This window comes from Mya arenaria, chromosome 11 (genome assembly GCF_026914265.1).
Source record: "Mya arenaria isolate MELC-2E11 chromosome 11, ASM2691426v1".
Lineage (NCBI taxonomy): Eukaryota > Metazoa > Mollusca > Bivalvia > Myida > Myidae > Mya > Mya arenaria.
This window is the reverse complement of record NC_069132.1, coordinates 23,718,837-23,739,582: the sequence shown is the minus strand read 5'-3', so window position 1 is coordinate 23,739,582 and position 20,746 is coordinate 23,718,837. Positions and strand designations below refer to the sequence as shown.

Sequence of the window (20,746 nt, the reverse complement as noted above, 5' to 3'; positions counted from 1 at the left end):
TGTTATAAATGGTAGTTAATTTGAAACATCGATGATTGTTTACATTTCATTACACTTATACTGCTTCCATATTTGCATCTGTAATGATGAAAGTGCATAAAAATATTATACAATATTATTGATAAATGAAACTTTTAGTTTTATTTACACAATATAACTATATAGTTCCCACCACGAATGGTTAGTGAAGTGCATCTGTCTGCATCCTGTAACTACAAGTTTTGAGTTTAAGTGCAGTTTAATTATATGCAACTGCAAAACTGTGCTAAATTATTGCAATGAAATACAATGCCATTTCTGTTAAATGCTGGAGTCACTTCATTTTGAAGGCAGACTACAATATGGGAAGAAATTAGAGAAAAAAGATTAATGTCTTATGAATGCTTGACACTAAGATAACAGATGCAAGAAAATGGCAAATTTTAATAAAAGGGAGATAAATAAGTATGCATGTCAAATAGGACAGGCATAAGTGTGAACAACCAAAATGAATTACTGCCCTTCCTGTATTATTTTCTTGGAATAAATGAATTCAGACTGTATTTCAATAGTTTCTTTAGTTTGTTTTCATTGATTTGAGATGAGTTTCAAGATCACTTGGAATTTATGTATTTACACTATTTTGCCCTTGGTCCATATGTTTCCACATCATCATTCTCTTTATTTACCGAATGCCAACAGTAATCTTGTAGCATAAGAAAGAAAACAGACAAGAGAGTAATATTTCATGATTTTTGATGCATTCTAAATTAGATTCATTCCCTTAATGCATAAGAAAGAATGTATTTCAGAAGCTGGGAGAAAAACAGTCTCTATTGTTTCTTTTACAGCAACAGAGGGAAACTTCAAAGGAGTTATAAATGCTGAATCAATGGATTTCTTTCATTGTTGTTTCTTAGCAGTGTTTGTGCTCTCCAACTTTAAAAAGCATTGTGTATTTTTGTTGTTGTATTAAAATTATTCAAATATTGTTAAGTGCTTGAAAGGGTGATTATAGGAATGGTTAATTTAGAGTTGTCATTTTGATGTCAGGAATTGGCACATTTTTACATGAGGTTTTTTTTTGCATCTAGTTCCACTCCAATTAAGCATGGATGGAATTCTGTAAGGAATGTGTGTAAGAAACACTATGAGGCTGCAAGTGGTGTTCAATGAGGTGGAGGGGGGAGTACATGTAGCTTACTTAATTGTTAATGCTTGTACTAATTAGCCTCACCACTCACCACTGACACAGATCTATTAATGAATAATGCTATAATCAGGGATCAATTGGTGCTGTACAGCATGTAGCTAATCATGCTCTATGGAATTCTTCCCTATATTGTGTCCTGTTGGAGTGCTTTGTGATCACATTTCTGTGAAAAGAAAATACAATTAACATCTCTTGTGTTTGGGGTCACTTGAGATGGATATAGAAATTTAATTGAATTATTCATTCTATTTCCTATTCTTAAGTGTGAAAGATGAGTAGGAGAGAGATGTTCCATTATTCTCTGTGAACATTGTTAGTCAATGTTGTCATTTTGCTCCCAAATAATGGTTAGCAAACTATTTGTAGAATATATGATTATAGAATATTCTTTTATTGTAAACCGAAGTGGAATTACAGACGAAAACGTTTCACTGCCAGATATATTGATATCTATAATTTATATACAAATATATTTGCAATCTGTTGCATAAGTAAATTGCCATTTATAATATGCTTGCAGGAGAAAGTATACTGTGAAATCATTAATGTTCGTGGGGCATTAATGTTCGTGGTTTTCGTGGGTTAGGTGATCCACGAATTCAAGATCCCACGAAATATAAACCCTTTATTCACTTTTTCAATTGCCTTGTTACGTACATACTCTAGTATATTATTTACAGAGGTCGCAGTATACAGTGTTAAAACCTGTCTCACTGTATAACTTACGATCATTATTCTGTTAATATATAATAACTGCCTTTAACAAATAATGAACCAAATCAATTAAATGTGTTTTATGCAGCAAATGACAGTTATAAGCACGTGTTTAAACGTGTGCTGTTAATGAAAATCTCCAAGTTTACAAGATGTGCGTGATGAGTGTCTGTACTCGATTTTATTTATTTAATGAAATAATTAATCGATTACTAGTACATTGAAGGTTACTAAGCACCGAACGTGACAATATACGCACCTTTTCGGTGTTTTCACAGTTTGCAAAATTCTTAATTGGCATTAAATGGCTTCCCCTACCTGTACTTATGATCAGGGTACATCTTCTTTTATTACCTTTATTCCCAATTAAATCGATAAGTGACATGGGTATATGCACTAATTGGCATGTCGTACCACATTAGCGAGTGTCATAAACCGAGTGACGTAGAAGACGGCAATCACGGGCCAGCGCGTGGATATTATGCAGACGATCTAGGACGATCGCATTTTCGATTTTTTTTTTCAAAAATGAAAATCCACGAATTTAAGTACCCACGAAATTGTTTTTTTTCGGCAAACCACGAAATTTCATGCCCACGAACATTAATGATTTCACAGTAGTATATTATAATCATTGTGAAATCTGGTGCTCTGACAGCATTTTGGCTGATAACATATGGAAAGTTTAGCCTTCATTTGATTGAGTCAATATTATATGAATGGCTGAGGTGTTAAATGGTGAACAGTGAAAGACTCAGTGTTTTCTGTGTATAAAAGGATGTTACCGTTTCAAGGGAAGGATGCACTTTGGTACAGAATACAGAAGGTAAGGTGGTTAATAATATATTTAAGTGTAGTATTGAATAATACAATTTGCTGTGATTTTATGCAGGCGCGTAGCTTAAGGGCCAATTTGGGATTACACAGATTGATGATGGACAGCATGTTAACCCGTCACCCTATACCCCCCTTCAGTTTTTATTTCAAATTCGAGGGTTTTGGTATGACAAAACATTTGACCTGACAAAAATTTCATTACGCAACTGCGTATTTGCATATAGTCAGCAACGCGCCTGTTATGGGTGTGATAATAGCTCCCCTGCGAAATGTGGCCATGGTTCACCATGTTCATCCATGGTTATTTAACCATGGTTAAACCATGGTTATGACATGGTTTAACAAAATAACAAATGGACCACAGTCTACAACCATGGTTTTGACAGACCATGGTCAACCCAAGTTGAACCATGGTATATAAACCATGGTCAACCACAGTTGAACCATGGTCTATAAACCATTGTCATCCTAGGTTGAATCATGGTCAGAAAAGAATGGTCAACCAAGGTTGAACCATGGTCAGAAAACCATGACTGACATATATTACTTGGTGATGCACGGATGACGGACATAGAGTGATCACAAAAGCTCACCTTCAGCACTTTGTGCTCAGGCAAGCTAAACAAATCAATAATCACAAACAGATAATGTAAAAACCATACCTGTTAATCTAATAATGGATAAACTCTTTTTTATTTCAGTTAAAGATTCTATGTATGTTGTCAGGTTACCAAACCAACTAGGACGTAGTGTAATAAAGTAGGCATAATTTAGGGTTTAAGGTATTAGACTGATAAATATTTCTATAAGCCATAAGACAATTACATCAAATTCAACTGCATTCTCAACAATGCAGTTTTTGTGCTGTTAGTTTCTTAAACTTCCCTCATGAAAAAGTATGGTCTGTCAATATCATCTGAATTTAGCTGAATTTTGCTGAAAATTTGTCTGAATACCATCTGAATCATTGCTGAATGTGTGCAGATAACCTGAAATTGCAAAAGCTGAATAAAGTCTGTAACACTAATTCAGAAAAAATCAGCGTTGTTATATGTTTCTGAATTATGTCTGACAACACTGCTCAGTTAAATTTCAGACTTTTATTCAGACTTTTATTTCTGAATATTGGCTGAGCTGCTGAAAAATGGCTGAAAATGGAACAATCCAGACATAATTCAGACTGGTAAGACAATATTCAGAGGGTTGTTCAGACAAGTTTCTCAGACAGTATTCAGAGAAATATTCAGACATTGTTCAGGTGAGGTCCCCAGTAAAAAGTTTGGCAGTATACCACTGGAATTTCAGTGGTATATCAGCGGTGAATTTTGGTGGTTTTCCACTTAAGGTTTAAGGCTGGTACTCCACAATACCACTGGAATACCAGCCGTAAACTTTGCGAGGAATACCACCAAAATATATCCATGGTTTACCCCTGGAATAAAGTAGCTAAAATACAAAATCATTCCAAAATTAAGAGCAGATATAGTAGGAAATTCATTAACATTTGTTGACTTATATGGAAAAATATTTCCCTTTTAATATTGAGTGCTTAGCACAAGTCACAACACATTTTTTATAGCTCTATATGTTTGCGTTGGGCAAGATCTGTGACATTAATTAGAAACAATATCCATGTTACAACTTATTTACTTCGAGGTCAGTTAAAACAACAGATTTACAGAACAAAACCTTACAAAACAAAAACATTTGAAAGATATTAAAAAAAAAAATAAGTTATGCAATTGAACACACATAAATCTATAACACCACTTCACTAAATGTTTTATAATGGTTTAAAAATTTAAAATGAAACAATACCAATCATTACAAAATATGACATATTTATGGTTTTGTCAGGAAGTCCAGAGTCCATGTATAACAGTTTTCACTTTTTATGTATACTCCTTGCCGGGTGATGTAATCATTAAAGATGATTCTTCTTCTTTAGGGTTCTTTTGTAAGTTTCAAATTTATTTATCACTGCAACATGACAAACTTTTTAAGCATCTAGTTTAGGTTAACCTACCCTATACAGGAACTGTTTTTCACTTCTTCTTTAATTAAGATGGCATAACTTTTTTAACAGTTTCCAAAATGGCATCTGTATCAATGTTGATGCCGCAGCAACTCACATGGAAGTTGTAACACAGGGTTGATTCTATACTGCAGGGCGGTAATATGTTCCTCCTATTTCCTCATTTTCTTTCTCAAATGGCGGTTGTCTTACACAATAAGTAAGGTCCCAGTATATTGCTTTATTCAGTCCTTGACATTCACAGTTAGTCTCTGAAGACTGCAGTCCGTTTCCTTAATACATTTGATGACAAAGATGATTCGACCATGACATTTTCTTAACTGTTGAGGCTTATGACTGAGACTTTGACATCCATCTTCCAACCTGAAAAATATTTCTAATATTGTTTTTTACTGCAAAAAAATGCCAATAACTTAAGGTGAGTTGGTTATTAAATCAGTGCGAATTTCAATGTCACAGGTATATTAATTAATGACCGCTTACTATATTTTTTCGAACCAAAAAGCTCATTTTTATTGAGTCTGATTTTTTTTTTAAAGATTCTCATTCCTGTCTGTCACCACCCACTCCAAAATGTTTTATTTGATGAATAATGGTAACTGCAAAAATAACCAAACTATACACAATAATCATGTTTAATGATGAATAATGGTAACTGCAAAAATAACCAAACTATACACAATAATCATGTTTAATTTTATTGAATTTGATTTTGTCATGGACAGTACATTCATAGGGTGTCACCTATGTGCATAGCAAATAAGTTCCACACATATGCCATATTTGTTTTTAAATCAGGATGAGAATCTTTCAATGTGCTTTAAAAAACATCAACTTACTGAGGGATTTGGCAATTTATGGCTTTGAATGTTTTTCTCATTCTCTGTTTAATGAGATCTCCTTCACAGAAATCTAACTGATTCTTGTGTGGACGGACGATTTGTTTTTGCAAGCTCCTATAGGCTATAGGCTGGCTAAAATAGATGAAACAACACTTCAGTTTATTTGGCTGAACAGGTTAACAAAAATGTGAAAATAAAAGACAAACATGGCTCGTTAACTTAGCATCAAGTTTCTGAATAGACAAATTTATTAATTGGCAACACAGGATAAGTGATTTGAGATCATGAAAAATGTGATGTTATGGTAAAAATATTGAAAATAATAACTATCATTAACTATGAAAGATGACTGACAACTGTTCCTACTTCTAGATAAAAACTAGCTCAACAGAAGTTTCATTAACAATTACCTTAAGAAACATATATAATAGTTGTTAAAAAATATATAACAATGAAGAATTAGCTGTATGCTACTCAAAAACACTCGCTAAACTGTGTTTCTACACAAACGTATTTTGTACATTTGTCGCGAAAACATATAACAAAGAACTTATTGCTCACAACTTTTAAATGTTATAATGTCGTTTAAAACAATAATATTAGTGTAAAAGATAGTTATTTAATAACACCAATTACTTTGTTTTAACTTACCTAAAATCGAAGAAATAACACTTAATTTATTTGGCGCGTTGTCGAACACGGCTGAAGTTCGAAATTACCTCCGCCAGTGAAGAGCGTTTTCTAAAACGCGTAACCGTAAAAGAATAAGACTATTTTGTTATATATGTGAGGCAATCGATAACAAGTTGTCAAATTAATTGCAATATTTTCACATTCATAGAGATCGTTATCCTTTCAATTTTATTTTAATTTTATTTATAATTAATAAAGACGTAAGCGATCCGTAAGCGATACCGGAAGTGGGTGAGAAAAAAACATCAACACCGGACATCGGATTGTGTCATTTTCAATGATTGTAGAGTCGTTTTAAGTTTAGTGAACCTGTAAACAATATACCTTAAACCTGTTTGACAACTAATTAACCAGTGCTGGCAAAGATGTTTTGTAAATTAAAGTATTTTAGCAAATAGGGCAATTCAGGATATCTCTATATATTGCGTCAACCATCAAATTCGGACAGCCACGAATTCAATTAGACCATCAGCATGTTTTTCCTGGATTAATTTAATACTGTACCCTCACTGGTCTTCAATTCTATTAGTTGAAGTGTTATTTTTTATAACACTGTCTAATAGTGAGATCAATACCAGCTCCCATTGTGATTATCTCTATCTTGGACGATCTGATAAAAAAAGCAGGTAAGTGTAATAAAATTGGAAATGTTTAAGTTATATTTTATTCTGTATTTAATTGGCAATACAAGTTTTAATTATAATGTATACAAGGTTACATTTAAGCCCATCATGGTCAACTGCCAAACAATTGGTCTGTTACGTTGACCATGTTCACTTGAAATAGACCATGGTTTATAACTGTCTTATATTAGACCATGGTCTATCATGGCTGACTAAACTTGGTTTATTTATTGTGATCTTGGTCATCATTGTTCAAGACCATGGTTACCTAGTAGAACCTGGTTAGACCATGGTTGATCATTGTGGACCATGGTTTATATATTGTGGTCTTGGTCAACCATGGTCAATCATGGTTCAAGACCATGGTTACCCAGTAGAACCTGGTTTGACTATGTAGAACCAATGATTGACCATGGTTGACCATGGATGAACATGGTGAACCATGGTCACATTTCGCAGGGGCTAGGTGTGCAATTATGGACTCTTCTGGTGCAGTTAGAGCAATTAGCACATCATCCAGCCTAAAATTATAAACCCAAACAGTTGATTCAGCCCACGTTTTAGTTTTTTTGCATTTCCTTACAAATAAATCATCTTTATTATGCATTCCCATATACATTAAATGGGATTTTACTAGATGATACTAATAGTTAGTATTTATTTTTGGTCTTCTACTAGTTGGCGCAGCCTATTTATTTGGTTAGAAGACCAAAAATAAACACTAACTATCACTTAGCAAATTTCGATATAAATTTTGAAGTAAAAAAAGTCCAATATGGTATATACTCCTTGTAAGGAAATATACATTTCTTGTATTTCAATATGCATGTACCATATATGTCCTTAAAGATTCACAAGGGTTATATATTTGAGCGACCCCTAGTTACTCAAAGTTACTTTGCACATGTGCAGAGTGAACAGCAAACTATGGAAAATAGACGTCTGTTCCAAATCATGAAGACTACAAAAATAAATATTTGTATTAACTGGTAAAACTTCTTTGCAAATAATATGGAGGTACAGTTAACGGGGTAAATCCTCGATTCTCATTGGCCCACAAATATGTGCAAACACCAAAAATGATATTCACATTTTCTGGAGGCATTCTGGGTGTTTCAGTATTGGCCAGTAATGTTTAAGAGTAGGTGGAGTTCTTTTGTTTTGTTTCCTTAATTGATTTTAAGATGGCATGCATTTCCTTGAAAAGTTTCCTGTAACGTGCAATATTTACTTATGAAAAATTCATTTAACATATCCAAGATAATAAATTGAACAAAAGCTGACTATCAATTAATGTCCTACAAAGTTTGTCTAGAACATAATTAGGTTGTAATTTACTTAAAATGTATTTCAAATGCTAATCAGTTAAAAATATTTGACGTAGGGTAATGATATGTAAAAAAGCGCACTTTTATCCAAACTTTATGAAGTTAATTTTAGCAAATTTAGGTAGCGCTCTTAATTGTTCAATTTAATTTTACTTAATAGAATATATATTCAATACATCTTTGAATATTGCTAAAGAAGACAGATATGACTAACATGTATAGATACCAACGAAATTTCCAAGAGCTATGGTAGTAGCCCTGGAGTAGGTAGTTCTTGATTGTAATATATTTTGATTGGCAAGAACACACGTCCAATTATTTGAGCATGTAGTCTCATACTGGGCTTCATTAACGTGGGCCTCTGTAAGTACTGCTAAAAGATTCACATGACAGGTTTTTCAGTGGCAAAATATAGCCATTGTATTGTGATGGCAATTGAAGTGAGAACATTAGGTTGTATATGATGGCAAAAAAAGTGGGAACATTTCCTAGTATGCGTAGGTGATACAAATCTGAGATTATTCTCTAACATACGTTGTCAATTAAAATGGGTACATTAGGTTGTATATGATGGAAAAAAAAGTGAGAATATGATCCCTTATTGTATGTATTTGTGATAGGAATCAGAGATTATTCCCTTACATAACTTGGCAATTAATGGAGAACATTGGGCCAGAGTTTTTTTATCTTTAGATTTACGGGAGATTTTTCAAAAAGTTGGGTAAGGAGGAGGAAATAAAAATAAAAATAAAATGCATAAAATGTCCCGAAGGAAAAATAAATAAAAATAAAATGGATTTTTCTCCGATTTTTTTTATTTTTTAAATCTTCTTATATCATGAAGACAAAACACACCTTACTTGTGTCAGCTATTTCATAGGCTGAAAAAAGGGTGATAGATCACCATAAAGTTTCAAAAGCATAATTATAAGATCCTTTTAATGACTGAAAATATTGACCTCAACACTGTGGAGTTCAAGCGCTCATTGAAATTAATTGTATATATTTGTTCGAATGCATCTATGCATATGAGGTGCATATATTATCAACCCATGGATTTTATGAAACATGTCAGTGTAATAAAGAAGTTTAAATGGCCATTTCTAACCTTTTGCCCACAGTATAAGCATATCCTTTCCATTGTGAAGTAATCAAACATTGAACAAAGTTTCAGACACGGTATAATAAGGAGGTCAAATGTGTTTTTAACGAAATAGTACCTTGACAATTTACCGTGATGTGGTTTTGATATAGAAAAAATAACCAAAAAAAGTCGACGCCCTGATGGAAATTCCTCTTCACTTCAAAGTTTGACAGGGCTTACGGATACACAGACAGTCAAAATCTACATTTATGTACTTCACCAAAGAAAATTCGGGAGCATTAAGATAAATTTGACAAGTGTTATATGTTTCAAAAAAACAGGTCTAAGAACTGATTTTAGAATCAGTCCTGAAAAATATCCTTCTAATTCCAGCTATGCCCGTTGGCAATAAGCAACGGATAAGTTTGACTTCTTGCACTGACTGCCAGATATTTTATGTTCAGATTTTTTGTTTTATCGGAAACACACACTATGTTATTATTACATCATTTTCAGTACTCTATAACGATTTAAATTCTAAATCATTATTGATATGTTCGGGGATTAGATATTCTTAGAAACAACAGATGACCGTTCACTAGCTTTATTCATGATAGTATATCTTCCGGAAGTCCCGGTATCATATTACATGCACATACATATAGAGTGGCTACTGAGGACACAACATCCCTCCTCAATTCAGATTGAATGTTATTTGAAAAATATAAATATAAAAACAACAATCATTAATTAAAAGTAATACATGTATGTTATAATTATAATACGAATATATCAAAACTTAATATTGCAAACCACATCGATAACTTTGCAATTGATAATTAGATTATTAACATACTCTGGTGGAATTGATTCTGTGAACTTAACTATAGTGTTTACGGGTTTAAGAAATTCCAAGGTAATCAGTAACTCATTGAAACTTGATACTGGTGAGGTCAGTTCGAAGGTTATATTTACTACTACTAGATAAAACGTTTCTACTACATGAGCAATACCAAACATTTACACATACGTACACAATCTTATTCATATTTTTTTTTTTTAAAGAATAATGTTATATAAGAAAATCGTCTGTCATCTAAATTGTCCATAATTTGTCCACATTCTTTTCTTTACTTTAAAGTATGTCTTTGGCAGATATTCACTGTGAGAAATTTAAATATACTGAATGTTTCAGAATTTATCAAATGTTCATATGTCAAAACTCATTTAAAACGCCTTATCAATATTAACTATAATAAAACAATATAAGATAATTTTGTACTCATTTATGTTTACAACTCACACGAAAGATCAAATATCATCGATCTTCAGGTTTCACTGGGTTTATTATGCCCATATCACTATGAAACCTTATTATCAACACTCCGCACATAGTCGCTCAAATAAGTCGGAGGTCGTCGTTCCCTAGTTGGTCGGGTGTGAACCTCCGTCGTATTTTGACCACCATCATTATCGATCAGATCATCACCAAGATCGTCGTCATTATTATTCATATCCATGTTGGAGGCGTCCAATGATGGTTCAACCTTTTTCATAAAAGACGAATTACGTGTAACTCGATGTCCTGAATCACATTTTACACTGATCATAGGTCCTTTTGTTTCCGTAACCGTATATGGCATTGGTTTGAACTGCGTAGAGCACTTAGACGGTGTCTCATTTCGCAGTAGCACTTTGTCACCAATGCTCATGTGACGTTCCCTTGCCCTAATCCTTCTGTCCTCATACTCTTTCGAGTGGGATTTTGATTTCTCGTCATTACGCCTTGCGAGTTCGTCTAATCTAACATCTTGTTCTGGTTTTGCGATATCTGGTAATCGCGTTGATGGTTCCCGCTGAAACAATTAACGGAACGGCGTAAAACCAGTTGACGTATGTGGCGTCACTCTGTATTGGCGTAAGAAACGGAATAACTCCTGTTTCCAGTTCTTTCCTTCTACATGTGAAGATTTGATGCATTTCATTAGGGGCTTATTAAAAGACTCTGCTTGAGCATTTGCCCGCGGCCACCTAGGTGTGATTTTTCGATGAATAAATCCACAGTATTTTGCATAATCTGAAAATGCATTACTGTTAAATGGACTGCCATTATCCGTTTTGATCACTGTTGGTACCCCGAACATTGCTATTATTTTGTCCAGCACTGGTATGACAGTGTTCGCCGATACTGATTTGACTATCTCCACAATTGGATAACGTGAATATTCATCAACGATAACTAATAAATAGTCCCCAGTTTGTAACGGTCCACAAAAGTCCGCGCTTAAATTCATCCATGGGCCTGATGGCATTTCCGACATTCTCAGTGGTTCTCTTGATCTCGGTTCCTTTGTATTTGCTTGACAAGCCAAACAACCTTTTATTGCTGTTTCGATATCAGCGTTCAAATTAGGAAACCAGACTTTTGAACGTATGTAGCTCTTGGTTCGCACGACCCCTTGATGCCCTTCGTGGCCCAGTTTGATAGCCCGCGCTCTTAACGATTTAGGCATAACGATCTTGTCATTTCTCAATAGTACAGTTCCACAGTGTACACTCAGTTCATCCTTCACACTTCTAAGTGCAGATAATTCTTCTTTGTTTATTTTTAGATCACTTAGTGTCTTTATTTCGTACCATTTTCCATTTTCTTTAAGCTCAATAGCCTTTCTTATTGTACTGTCACTTATCGATGCTGATTTTACCTCATCTAATGTCATAGCATTTGGAACAGCTCTTTCAGCGATAAAATTCACATATTCCTCTGCTAGGTTTCTATCGTTACCAACATCTTTCAATGGATGTCTTGACAGGTAGTCAGATGGATTGTCTTTTCCAGGCTTGTAGACAATGTTCATTTTGTATGGCTGAAGTCGTAAACCCCACCGTTCAATTCTTAGAGGCGGTTGTTTTTTCTTCTATATGCATTCTAGCGGCTTATGGTCGGTTATGACAGTGAAGCATGGAGCACCACGAAGATACATGTTATAGTGTTCGCATGCCCATACAACACCTAACGCCTCTCTTTCCGTCTGACTGTACCTAGACTCTGTTGGTGACAATGCCCGACTTGCATATGCCACGACTTTGCCCTGTTGGGTAAGAATTGCTGAAAGTCCCACCGGTGAAGCGTCTGTCACTACTTCTATTTCCTTCCCTGGGTCGAAATACACCATCACTGTGTCACTTGAGAGATCCTGTTTGAGCTTCTCGAACGCGTTTTCTTGCTCACGTTCCCATGACCATGGTGTTTCGTTTCTTGTCAGTCTTCGGAGAGGTTCTGTTATTGTCGCATATTCCTTTATAAAACGGGAGCAATATGCTGTCATTCCAAGAAAACTTCTTATTTCTGACACATTGGTTGGTTGTTCCATTTTCCGGATAGCTTCCACTTTTAACGGATCTGCTGAGATCCCTGACCCATTGAAAACAACACCAAAGAACGTAATCTCTGACTTGTTGAATTCGCATTTTTGTTTATTAAGTGTCAGCCCGTTGCGATGAAGTGCATTGAACACTTTGTCTATTGCAATGTCATGCTCTGTTTGGTTTTTCCCATATACAATTATGTCGTCTGAAATGTTCTTTGCTCCTGGAATTCCTGCTATTATTGAACTTATTGTCTTTTGAAATACTTCGATTGCGGAGTTTGTCCCAAAGTTCAATCGTTTGTATCTGAATAGACCTATGTGCGTCGAAAAGGTTGTAATTGGGCGTGACTCTTCTTCGAGAACTAGTTGATTGTATCCAGATTTCAAATCCATTTTACTAAACACTTTTGATCCATTTAAATCATGTATAAGCTCATCGATGGTTGGCATTGGGTGTCGTTCCCTTTCAATCGCTTTGTTTGCTAATCGCATATCAACGCAAATTCTGACGTCACCATTTTTCTTCGGTGGTGTCACGATTGGAGACACCCATGGCGTTGATTCATTCCTTATTTCCTCTATTATGTCGTTTTTTAACATTGTTTCAATTTCCTTTTCGACCTTTTTTCGCAAATGAAAAGGAGTTCTTCTGCCTTTTTGTGCCACTGGATGCACGTCCTTGTTTACGTGAAGTTTCACGGTTTGCTGCTTCAATTTCCCAATACCTTCATATATTCCTGGGTATTTTCTTTCGATTGTTTCCTGTGAAATGTTGACATTTTGGATTATTTTAACAACACCTAAGTCTGAAGCCGTTTGAAATCCCAAAAGTGTCCCGTAATTACCTTTGACTAGGTAAAATTTGTCTACAACTATTTTGTCATTTTTCTCAGCTGTCATTTCACAACAACCTTTCACTTTCAAGTTTGAACCCCCTCCGTATGGTAATAATTTAGGTAAATGTTTCGTTTTAAGTGTTGGTTTTCCGAGGAATGCGTATGTGTTTTCATCGATAATGTTTACACTCGAACCGGTATCTATTGTTACTTTTATTGCTATATTGTTAATTGAGATGAGTGTTTTCGGAGTCTTGTTGTTTTTGCTAACACTTTTTACACTGACTTGGTAGTTGTATTCATCTTCTGAATCGGACTGTAGCTTAACTTCCCTAATACCCCTCTGTCGGCAGCACCTACTAAAGTGATTAGGCTTTTTGCAAAGATTGCAAGTTTTGCCCTTCGCTGGACAGGTCTGCTTGTGTGGATATTCATAACCACATGCTCGGCAGGTATTTTCATTCAGTGGAGCGCGATCACGTGGTCTCGCCGATAAGCCAGGGTGATCACGTGGTTTCGCCGATAAACCTCTTCGCATGCCAGAATTTGCATAATGCTGACCACCGCGCTCTCGTTTATGTCCACGCCTGTTCACACTGCCACGTGGTCGTTGTGAAACCCTTTGCACAGTGTCCGAATTCTCCATAACAGCAGCCTGTCGGTCGGATTGCTCCAGCATTCGACCCATTGTTAATATGTCGCATAATGCCTTATCCGGTTCTCGCAGGGCACGACGTCTTAATTGGTTCGATCTGCAGTTCTGAATTACTTGTTGTAGAATTTCCTTGTCTACGTTTGTGAACTCACAATTTTTTGCAAGTGTCCGGAGTTCTGTCACAAACTCATCTAATGACTGCGTGGCATGTTGCTTGCATGACCGAAAATTGTATATTTCCATTTGAACATTCTTTTTAGGGGCGAAATAATCATTAAGCACTTTCCTCGTTGCCTCGAAGGTCGCATCCGTGTCCCTTTTTTCTACATCGTATATGTCATACACTTTCTCACCAGCGTAATGAAGCAACAACGCCCGTTTTTGGTCATCATCTGTCACTTTTAATCCTACAAATAAATTTTCTAACCGCCCTAGCCATTTCTCCCAACGCGTGCCAGCGTTTGATTTGTCTGTGTCCACATCAAAGGATGGAAAATTCGGAAGATTATTCATTTTATGTTCACTGTTTAACGTCTTTATCCATTAGTTAAACAAAATGATCATTAATCCAAATATTACACTATTAATTCACAGTATCCTCGTCGCCAGATGATATGTTCGGGGATTAGATATTCTTAGAAACAACAGATGACCGTTCACTAGCTTTATTCATGATAGTATATCTTCCGGAAGTCCCGGTATCATATTACATGCACATACATATAGAGTGGCTACTGAGGACACAACAATTATTAAACTAATTAACAACTACGAATATCACGATACCTTGTGTTTTTTCTCTTCAAATATGTGATCGTGAAGTAGTGTGTTCAATGCTCCCCAGAGTCAAATTCAGAAAAAAATATCCATTTTGACTATGATGAACACGATATCATTTTGAAGTTTGTGTTTGTCAGAAGCTATACATTTTTGCACTGTAATCCAATTCATCCTTGTTAATATACGACGTGCGCCAACGACTTTTAATAGACAAAACAACCCAAGAATTTCTGTCTCCTTATTTTGACCGGAAGTTTCGCAATCATTCCACGAAACGCGAACAACATACTGAATTTATAAAAAAAAATCACAATAAACACGCTTTAAGTTCTCCATGGTTTGATTTAACTAATGAAACATAAACATCGGAACGTTTTTGTTGTAAAACATTTCTATATAGCTGCAGAAATTGCGAGAAATAAGGGGTATGACAAAAACTACTTTCACTTTTGACAGGACGTTGTTATGGTAACGGGTACCTGTTCTGTTTACCCGCGTATTTCCGACTGGTTTACGTGGTTTGTGCAGTAAAAAGACCTATAATTAATGACAATTGGTACACCAGTTGGTTCTGGGATATGGGTTATAGAACACTAATTTTATTTTCTTCTTAACATTGGAGCAACGTTCGTCGGAAAAAATAAAAATAAAACTACGAAAATGAATTTTATTTTTATTTGGGTTTTGCAATATTTAGGTACGGCGCTCCCGTAAATCTAAAGATATAAAAACTCTGGCCTTGGCTTGTATGCATTGGCAATTTAAAGGAGACCATTCCCTTTTTTGTGCTGGCAATAAAAGTGAGAACATTCGCTTATACTGCTTTGACAATGAAAGTGAGAACATTCGCTTATATGCTTTGACCATGAAATTGAGAACATTTGCTTATATGCTTTGACAATAAAATTGAGAACATTTGCTTATATGCTTTGACAATGAAAGTGAGAACATTCGCTTATATGCTTTGACAATGAAAGTGAGAACATTCGCTTATACTTCTTTGACAATGAAAGTGAGAACATTCGCTTATATGCTTTGACAATGAAAGTGAGAACATTCGCTTATATGCTTTGACAATGAAAGTGAGAACATTTGCTTATATGCTTTGACAATGAAAGTGAGAACATTCACTTATATGCTTTGACAATGAAAGTGAGAACATGAAGTTGTAAGTGTTGGCAATAAATCTGTGAACATTCACTTGTTTGTGTTGCCAATGGAAGTGAGAACATTTGATTGCATGCTTTGACAATCAAAGTGAGAATATTAGTTTTGCTTGTATGCTTTTGCAATAAAAGTGAGAGCATTCACTTGCATGCATTTGCGTTCTTAATATAAGAATATTTTCTTTTATATGATGACAAATTTGGACGAACATTCCTTTTTTTAGATTGGCAATTAAAGTGAGAACAATGTAATGGGTGTTTGATGTTATAGAAACATTTTTGATTAGTTATGATTCACACATTCAAAGTTCTGCTTTTGAGAAAACTACAGCATGTATTTTCCTTGCATTATCTCTGTTTTCACTGTAACAGATGGTATATTCTGCTCATTCTGTTATCTGTTCTTTTGAAGAAAACAAAATATACATTCGGATCACGATTATTTTAGTTACTCATGAAGATGAACGTGACATGCAGAATCATGGATTATGGACATTAGCTGGCTTAACGGCAAGGTGAAATTTCACTAGGTCAAGGATTTTGAACTTTGCATTGCATATATCTGCTGCATATTCCTAAAATCCTCTTTAAGTTATTCGTTATTCACACGTTGTCATCATGTCAACATGTGGATCCCTTGTTAAAGTGTTTAGCCTTGTATTTTGTATCTGGTATATATCTTTAACAGCCCTTGGACAGTGTCAATGTAACTTTATTAATCATTGCAATGAGAAGAGCTCTGATAGTCACTGCACTTGGTTGGTGTTTCTGTCACATTACTATGAGGCCAGGGTTTGTCAGCAGTACATTTCATGTCCCCACATTTTTTCCTTGATGAATATTTTATAAAACATTTTTAACTCACCTAAGCAATGTGCATTGAATCTTTACTTTATTTTCTCCCATAGAAGGGTGTTTCCCCCTCCCTCCTTGAATAGCAAATTATGCCAAATTGTTTTGTTCTGCGAATAACCCCCTTGACTCCATTAAAAGCCCTGAATATTGCTTCTAAAAAAGGGGATCTCAGCTTCCTAAAGTCTTTTAAATGATGATTCCTGAGGATTTCAGCTTTTTTAATCATGGTAGAGGATTAAATGTTTGATGTTTGTGTTACAGAAAGCTGCTGTTGATAAGACATGATTTTCTGTACATTTATTGAAAGATAAGGCAGTTGCCAATAGTTTGTCATTATGAAATGTTAGAAATTGAAAACCCTGTAAATGAGGAATCTCAGCTGGCAAGAAATTTTGATGATAATATTGGCATACCTCTTTGCTGCGTATATTTATGGAAAATAATGTGTTTTTTTTAATAACCTTTGTTAATTTAAGCTTTCATTATTGTTTATTAAGTTTTATGCCAAGACAGATGTTCCAGAAACATATCCATAAAATGTCTCTGTAATATAAGACCTATCATTGGCAACACCTCAGATAAAGTAGACAAACAACCTGTAAAATGGAATAAGTTTGCAGTACTTCTACAATTCCGCTCAAAATTCATACATAGACATTTTAACAGGGTATTGTCATAGCCTTCTTATCAGTGGCATTGTTGTCTTCATCAGAGGCAGTGGCATTCTTGTCATCATCACTGTCAGTGGCATTCATGTTATCATCCCTGGTAGAGACTGTGTTGTCATCATCACTGGCAGTGGCTGTGTTGTCATCCTCTGTAGCATTGTTGTCATCATCACTGGCAGTGCCATTGTTGTCATCAGCAGTGGCAGTGGCATTATTATTATCATCCATGGCATTATTGTCATCATCAGTGGCATCATTTTCATCATCATAAGTGACATTATTGTCATCATCATTAGCAGCATTATTGTCATCATTATTAGTGGCATTGTTGTCATCATAGATGTCATGATTGTAGCCATCAGTGGCTTTGTTGTCATTATCACTAGAATTGTTGTCATCATCAGTGGTTATGTAGGTGCCATCATCAGTTGGAGTGGCATTGTTATCATAATCAGTGGCATTGTTGTCGTCATCAGTGGCAGTGGCATTGTTGTCATCATCAGAGGCAGTGGCGTTGTTGTTGTTGTCATCAGTGGCAGTGGCTTTGTTTTCCTCATTAGTGGGAGTGGCATTGTACTCATCATCAGTGACATTGTACTCGTCATCAGTGGCAGTGGCATAATGGTCATCATCAGAGGCAGTGGCATTGTTGTTGTCATCAGTGGCAGTGGTGTTGTCATCATCACTGGCATTATTATCATCATCAGTGGCCTTGTTTTAGTCATCAATAGTGACATTATTGTCATCATCAGTAGCCTTGTTGTCATCATCAGTGGCAGTAGCATTGTTGTCATCATTAGTGGTGTTGTTGTTGTCATCATCGACAGTGGCACTGTAGTCATCATAAGAGACATTGTTGTTGTCATCAGAGGCAGTTGCATTATTGTCATCATCAGTGGCATTATTGTCATCAGTGGCAGTAGCATTTTTGTCATCATCAGTGGCATTATAGTCATGTCATCATCGACAGTGACATTGTAGTCATGTCATCATCGACAGTGGCATTGTAGTCATGTCATCATTGACAGTGACATTGTGGTCATGTCATCATCGACAGTGGCATTGTAGTCATGTCATCATCGACAGTGGCATTGTAGTCATGTCATCATCGACAGTGGCATTGTAGTCATGTCATCATCGACAGTGGCATTGTAGTCATGTCATCATTGACAGTGACATTGTAGTCATGTCATCATCGACAGTGGCATTGTAGTCATGTCATCATCGACAGTGGCATTGTGGTCATGTCATCATCGACAGTGGCATTGTAGTCATGTCATCATCGACAGTGACATTGTAGTCATGTCATCATCGACAGTGACATTGTAGTCATGTCATCATCGACAGTGGCATTGTAGTCATGTCATCATTGGCAGTGACATTGTAGTCATGTCATCATCGACAGTGACATTGTAGTCATGTCATCATTGACAGTGGCATTGTAGTCATATCATCATCGACAGTGGCATTGTAGTTATCATTAGAGGTATTGCTGTCTTCATCAGAGGCAGTGACATTGATGTCATCATCAGTGGCTTTTTTGTCGTTATCAGTGATAGTGGTGTTGTTGTCATAGTCAGTTGCTATGGCGTTGTTTTCATCATTGATGGCATTGTTGTTGTCATCAGTTGCAGTTTCCTTGTTGTTATTGTTGCTGTTGTTGTTGTCATACAAAAACGTTTGGTTTGTCATGTCTTGAAAACTGTTCATTATGTTTTACATGAAACTTGTTAATATTGCAAACTATGACAATAGGCACATGTGTAGCAAGTTCCTTAATCAAGATTTTAGTCAAGTAATGTCTCTCGATGACTGAGAACAACTTATATAAGTGTTGGCTCTGCTTAAGTGCTCTTGTTATATTTGTTCCAGGAACCTCAGATCTGAGATAATTTGTTTTCTTTATAAAAAAACCCATTATTCCTCTCTCTGTTTTCTTGACAAGCCTTAACTCTTGGCTAAAATAGATAGTTTCTGATGAGTATTGTAGATTGTTTACATTTCATGAGGGTTTCTAGTGAATCAATCGGGTTGCAAACTTGAAACGTAGCAGAATATTCAATTTATTATTGCTTTTTGATGGTTTGCAGATATTAATTTTGGCATAATTTGATTCTTGTCTTTCAGTGAGAAGCAAAACAATTCCTAGCACCTTCCAACTGAGGTACATAAGCAATTTGAAAGCAGAAGACCAATGTCTATTGACATGGTTCTTGTATTTTCAGTTGCGCGTAATGGAACAGCAGCTTGCGGCAGTCAACTGGCAGCCGGGAGATTATGAGGAGCATATCCGTGACCTCGAACACCAGTGCCGTGACAAAGACAGACACATACGTGAACTCGAACACCAGCTTGATGATCAGGTGAGAAATGAAAAAAACATCTGGATTGTAATCTATGTGATTTTCCTGCATGATAGAAGGAATGCAAAATCCCCTGTCAGGCTAAAAACATATGAAGTCTGCAGCCACTTAAGACATTATGGAATGCCTTTTACAAATAAGAAACATGTATAATCCCCTGCCAAATAGAAAAAAACGTAGAATCCCTGCAAGATAGCAAACATGAAATCTCCTACCAAATAGGAAACATTTTAACTTTCCTGCCAGTTAAGAAACAATCTTACAAAGCACCTTTTCAAATAGGAAACATACAAAATCCCCTGTCAAAAAATAAACATGTACCCTTTCACCATGAAGAGGAAACATGTAAAATATCCCGCCAAATAGGAAACATGCTAAATCTCCTGCCAAATAGGAAACATGTAAAAGCTCCTGCCAAGTAGGAAACATAGAAGTCTCCTGCCAAAAAGGAAACACACAAAGTCTCCTGCCAAAAAGGAAACATGCTAAATCTCCTGCCAAATGGGAAACATGTAAAATCTCCTGCCAAATAGGAAACATGTAAAATCTACTGCCAAATGGGAAACATGCTAAATCTCCTGCCAAATGGGAACATGTAAAATCTCCTGCCAAATGGGAAACATGCTAAATCTCCTGACAGAAATGAAACATGCAAAGTCTCCTGCCAAATGGGAAACCTGCCAAATGGGAACATGCAAAATCTC

The 20,746-nt window shown here is 35.6% G+C and overlaps 1 protein-coding gene across 6 annotated transcripts in view; it reads left to right on the top strand.

Moving 5' to 3' along the window:
* LOC128209684 (pleckstrin homology domain-containing family H member 1-like) overlaps positions 1-20,746 on the top strand; it is a 105,601-nt gene that overhangs the window by 53,979 nt on the left and 30,876 nt on the right. For 5 of the 6 annotated variants that reach the window (XM_052913834.1, XM_052913837.1, XM_052913836.1 and 2 more), the window contains one exon: positions 19,905-20,042. In XM_052913834.1, the coding sequence (XP_052769794.1) occupies positions 19,905-20,042 (138 nt within the window). Of the gene's footprint in view, positions 1-2,564; positions 2,733-19,904; positions 20,043-20,746 lie in introns of all 6 variants that reach the window. The other variant, XM_052913839.1, reaches the window with a different exon arrangement.